At 45.0% G+C, this 5,571-nt stretch overlaps 1 protein-coding gene across 1 annotated transcript; it reads right to left on the bottom strand.

Moving 5' to 3' along the window:
* LOC128826287 (uncharacterized) lies at positions 1-4,951 on the bottom strand. The gene is made up of 3 exons (XM_054009533.1): positions 3,826-4,951; positions 2,741-2,790; positions 1-1,194 (listed from the first exon to the last, which is right to left on the bottom strand). The coding sequence occupies exons 1-3, from the start codon at positions 4,949-4,951 to the stop codon at positions 1-3; spliced, it is 2,370 nt and encodes a 789-aa protein (XP_053865508.1).
* Positions 4,952-5,571: the final 620 nt, after the last annotated feature.

The following is a 5,571-nucleotide window of genomic DNA, read 5'->3' as shown; positions in this document are numbered from 1 at the left end:
TTAAAAACATCTTCTTTGGACAATGTTTGGTCCAAAATCCTTGTAATCAGCTGCAGTGATCCACATTTGCTTGAAGCTGGTCAAGGAAGTAATTACAGAAGCCCCGATCCATGCAGAAAACCACCTGTCTGTGGGTGCTATGATCTTTATAGGAACCCCTTTGGGGACCTGGTGTTCTAGTCCCTTAAAAATCCTCTCATCCAGCCCATGAAAGAGGGACGAACCACCCGACAGCACCATGTTCCCATAGAGAGTGTTGTGAATATTGACGTCACACTTTGAAATACTGTGAGCAATCATCCTATTAAGGCCTGGTGCTTCGTTACCAGTGCTATCTGGCGCAAAGAGGATCTCTGGTGCTTGAAAGAGTGGGCTGCCAATACTGACTAGAGTCCCATCAGGCAGTTTATATTCTTTCAGGACCTCTTCTGGCCTCTTGGCTAATTCTTTGTGTGGATCTGGAGCCACGTAGCACAACTTCTCCTTGATGTCCTCTATGATACTCTTCTTCTTCGCCAGGCTCTCAAAGCGTTGCCCACTTTCCACCAGGAGCTTCGCGAGGAACTCTGTGATCTCTCTGCCTGCGACCTCCAGCCTGCAGACAGCATGGGGTAAGTAGTACCCTTCGTAGACTGGTACTGTCTGGGTAACACCAAATCCACTGTCTATGACCAGTCCTGTGATGCGTGCTGAGGCATAGAGCGACAATATGGCATGGACAGACAGGTAGAAAGCAGGCACCTTAAACCGTTCAAACATCAGCTGAGTCATTTTTTTTCGATTCTCCATTGGGTTCAAAGAGGTCTCAGTCATTAGCACAGGCCTCTCAGAGGCTTTCAGTCCCAATTCATGCTCATAGATATGCTTCCAGATCTTCTCCATATCATCGTAAGATGTAACTATACCCTGTTCAATGGGATACTTCAAAGACAACACATCCTGTTTGTGCTGGGCTTCTTCTCCCACACAGCAGTCCTTCTGAGCTGCTCCTGACAGTGACATATTTGTTTTGGGGCAGCCAATAACTGTAGGAATGATGTGTCTTGGACCAATTTCTCCTGACAGGCCAGCTTTACATAGCCCTGATCCATTGTCAAAAATCGCAGCTGGAATATCTAAAGTTTGGGGATTAAACATCACTTCAGCTTTCCCCCTAGACCTTAAATAGTTTCTAAAAAAGCTGCCTCTGGGAAGCTTAGTTGTGAAGGTTTAAGGATGTATCTTCCAACTATATCTTCTCAGTTTTACAAGATGACAAGCTCTACTAGTCAACAAAGTCAAGGACTGATGCTCCTAACTTTGACCAGGATTCAGGATTTTTATCCCCACTCATGTGGTGGCAAGCAAGGCATTTCCAGTGCTTCATCCTGTAACACACAACAATGGATGAGCTAGGTAATGATTGTTTGGTGGCCATTACAACTGAAGCAGATATATCCAAGGCTTTCAATGTATTAACTCACCTAGTCATAGGTATCAGGGAAATGATTAAGAAATGTAAAATATAGAATTTTCTGCAAGCAGATCATTAAGGATTTGAAATGCTCTTTGAATCAGAGAGCAATGCACCGTTTGCTTTTATAAGGCTCTGAGCATTTTTAACATTGAGACATTTAGGTACGTCGGTGCTTGTTTTTAAATCCTGTTCTGATCACTTATGCCAAACAGCACATGCGTCTCTCATGGGGATTATACCAGCTCCAGTGCCACTCCACTCACCTACACAGTTTTGTTGAGTTCTGAAGTTAGCCAAGAATGTGGCAGTAGCTTATCATTTTGCTTTACCTAAGGGTGACTATATTCAGTAGGTTTATATACATTACAGTGAAGTACAGTCATCGTCCTTGAAGAAATTCTCTCTCTCTTCCAGCTGCTGCTCTGGTGCCCCCTAGTGAAACGTGTGCTACCCAGTCTGGGGCACTGATGCACGAGATCCTTCCTTTAGAAGATGGGCCCAGCTGTGAGTTAAGCAGTGTACTGAGTGGTACACAGAATAGGAAGATCAGCAAATGTGATGTGATTTTATCTTCTCTGGGAGAAGGCTCTAAGGGTAGGTCTACACTAAACAAACAAAAAAACCCCACGGCAGCAAGTCTCCGAGCCTGGCCCTGCAGACATGGGCTCACCCGACAGTGCTCAAAATAGCTGTGTAGATATTTGGGCTCAGGCTGGAACTCGGGCTTTAACGCCTGGGGAGGTTTTCGGAGCCCGAGCTCCAACCGCAACATCTACATCGTTATGTTTAGAGTGTGAGCCCAAGGCTGAAGACCCAGGCTCTGAGACTCGTTTTTGGGGATGGGGGGTTTGTTGTGTAGACACACTCTAAATGTCTATGTGCCAACAAGCAAAACCCCACCTCTTGGGCTCAGGCCCTTAAACCCAGAAAGTCAATAACTCTCTGAAATGACCTAGAACAGGGGTAGTCAATTATTTTTGTCAAGGTCCAAATTTCTTGGTCAAGGTATAGTCAAGGTCCAGACTCCAGAGAAAATAATAAAAAACCCAAAATGATAATAGTAATAATTAAATAAAAATATTTAGGGGTCTGTTCAAAAGCATCTGGCGGTCTGGATATGGCCCATGGTCCACCTACTGACTATCCTTGACCTAGGGGCTTTTAGTACAATTATGAACCATGACACTGGAAAGGAAAATGCCTTTTTATGTGCTGAAAAGATAGGCTTCTCTTGGTATTAATTAGTTAAATAAAACATTAATTAATATTATTCATTTGTATTACCTCAGCACTTAGGAGCCTTACACAGACCGAGGACACCTTTGTGCTAGGCGCTGTACAAACACAGAACAGAAAGAAGGCGCCTGTCCAAAAGAGCTTCCAATCTAAGTTTGAGACAGGAGACAACAGATGGATACAGACAGGCGGCCAATGGAGGGGTGGGGTACAAGGAAACAATGGAACAATATTGATCAACACAAGAGGCAGCAGTCTCCATCGTCAAGATTTTTGTAGGCAATATGGCAAAGGAGAGTTTTAAGGAAGACGGATAATGAGGTGGCTTTACAGATAAATATTACAGGAAGCTCCACCCAGGACGGCGGGACAGCATAGGACAAAGCACACGTCTTGTTCTCTCTGGAGCAGCTAAAGACCTCATTCTCATTATGCGCCTGAGTAATGTCAGTAAAGGGGGTCGCCCCATCAAGGTCAACATTTGCAGGAGCAAGCTGCAGTCCAGTAAAGATTTGGAGAGCAGAACTTTCGTTTTAATGTTCCTTTAGGGTCATCGCATTTGTTTACCATAAACTGGATCACTACAGCAAAGATAACAAAACATAAGCTATCCACACGGCCCCCATGACTCTCCAGCCCTGCTTTGTGTTGCTACATTAGGAGAGAAAAGTTCAGTCAGACCTGACTCCAATTCTGGTTTTGATTTTTTTTAACACCTGGTGGTAGGAGGAAGAGCATGCTGGGGCTACAGTATTCAGCCAGTGGTGAAAAAGAATGGCTCTGACTGCTTTAGGGTGACCCCTCTGGCCTGCTAAGGAACAACATCCATGCCTCCGAAGGGAGTCCCAGCCAATACTGAGTAGAGACCAGAAGGATGACAAGTGCAAATGAAGATGTGAAGACGTGGAAGCAAGACACTGAGCACCCTTTGAGGGTGATAGGAAAATAAGACACCTAACAGCCATTCTGAACAAGATGGTCTGTTTCTAATGTTTTATTTTCTGTAATGTTTGGTCATCCAATAAATACACAAACCGCTGTAGCATCTTCTGGTTCACATCTTGGGAGCATTTCTTGAGCACTGTTTATTCGAATGAGACCATGGTTCAGTTGCGTAGTCTCTCCTTAAAAGCATTTTCTGTGTACTACAGCAGCACCAAACTCTTTGTAATCACTGACGGTGACCCACATTTCTTTAAAAGCTGACAAGCAAGTGAGGATGGAGGCCCCGATCCACACACAGTACTTCCTCTCGGGCGGTGCTATGACCCGTACGGCCATCCCGATGGGCACTTGCCGCTGCATCTCCCTCAGGATCCGTTCATCCAGTCCAGGAAATAGGGTGGACCCACCGGAAAGAAGCACATTGTCGTAAAGATCCCTGCGAACATCAATGTCACATTTCATCACACTGTTGAAGATCATTTTGTGCACCCCAGGGGCTTCGATACCAATGTTAGCGGGCATAAAAAGGGTCTCCGGGGCTCGAAAGAGCTGATTGCCTATCTTAATGATATTTCCATCAGGCAGTTTGTATTCTTTGAGGATTTCTTCTGGCTTTGCTTTCGTTTCTTTGACGGGATCTAAAGCCACATAGCACAGCTTCTCCTTGATATCTTTCACGATCTCCCTCTCAGCTGTGCTCACGAAGGAGTGGCCACTTTCCAAAAGGAGTCTCATGAAGTATTCAGTGATATCCCTGCCTGCGATATCCAGCCTGGAAACTGCATGGGGTAAACAGTATCCTTCGTAGATGGGTACGGTGTGGGTAACTCCATCTCCACTGTCCATTACTATCCCTGTGGTGCGTGCTGAGGCATAGAGTGCCAGCGTTGCCTGCACTGCCACATACATGGCAGGCACCTTAAAGCCTTCAAACATGATCTCAGTCATTTTTTCCCGGTTCTGTAGGGGATTGAGTGGGGCCTCCGTCAGTAGCACCGGCCTGTCGCTAGCTTTGATTCTCAGCTCACACTCGTAGACATGTCTCCAGATCCTCTCCATGTCATCCCAGGATGTAACTATGCCGTGGTCGATTGGATAATTCAAACTTAAGACACCCCTTTTGGACTGGGCTTCTTCTCCAACATAAAATTCCTTCTGTCCTGCTCCTAGCATCGTTGCTTTGGCTTTCGAGCGACCAACAATTGCTGTAATAACTGACCTTGGCGCACTGTCCCCTGCAATACCAGCCTTGCATAATCCAGATCCGTTGTCAAATATCACAGCTGGGATATCTAAAAGTTTAGAGTCAAACATTCTTTGAACTATTTGCTGCCCACCTGAAAGCTGCTTTGGGGAGATTTAATGCAAGCAGAACGTTTGATACTAAATGTTCTAGATTGCTGATGTCATATATGGCAGAGTCCTCTCATTCGCCCATGTTATCAACAAGGCAGTTATGCTACTGACGAACGCCAAGGCAGTTTTTTGAGGAATTTGCAGTTTGCCATTTCTGCTCTCAAGTACCTAACAATGGACCAATGAAGTAATAATGGTTTTGCTGAAGAGTCAGCTGTCAGGGCCTTACAGACTTGATTGCTGATCTCAGATAAATCCCTGAAAAAAGGCTTGCTTAGATTCCTAGATTCAGAGTATCAGGCCAGAAGGGACCATTATATAACACAGGCCAGCACATTTCAGCCATTTACTGAACCCAATAATTTGTGTTTGACTTAAGCGTCTCTTACAGAAAGGCACGTCTTGATTTGACCTGATCCTGGCTGGAGCCTCTTGGTGCTACCAAATACAAATAAAAATAATCAACTGTTTACAGCAAAGCACAAATGTTCGTAATGCCTCACCAACAACTAACACCCAATGCTTTTTTTCCCCACCTGTATTATTCCTACCAGGTTTTCTCCAGTGGCTGGTGACAC

Source organism: Malaclemys terrapin, chromosome 19 (assembly GCF_027887155.1).
Source record: "Malaclemys terrapin pileata isolate rMalTer1 chromosome 19, rMalTer1.hap1, whole genome shotgun sequence".
Taxonomy (NCBI): Eukaryota; Metazoa; Chordata; order Testudines; family Emydidae; genus Malaclemys; species Malaclemys terrapin.
Note: the sequence above shows the minus strand (reverse complement) of the source record. Positions and strands in the feature narration are given on the sequence as shown.

Coding starts and splice junctions, on each gene's coding strand:
- LOC128826287 (XM_054009533.1), bottom strand. CDS start 4,951: ATGTTTGACTCTAAACTTTTAGATATCCCAGCTGTGATATTTGACAAC. Junction 2,791..3,825: donor TGCTGTAGTACACAGAAAAT/GCTTTTAAGGAG, acceptor GTGTTTGTACAG/CGCCTAGCACAAAGGTGTCC. Junction 1,195..2,740: donor TAAGGCTCCTAAGTGCTGAG/GTAATACAAATG, acceptor TTCACAACTAAG/CTTCCCAGAGGCAGCTTTTT.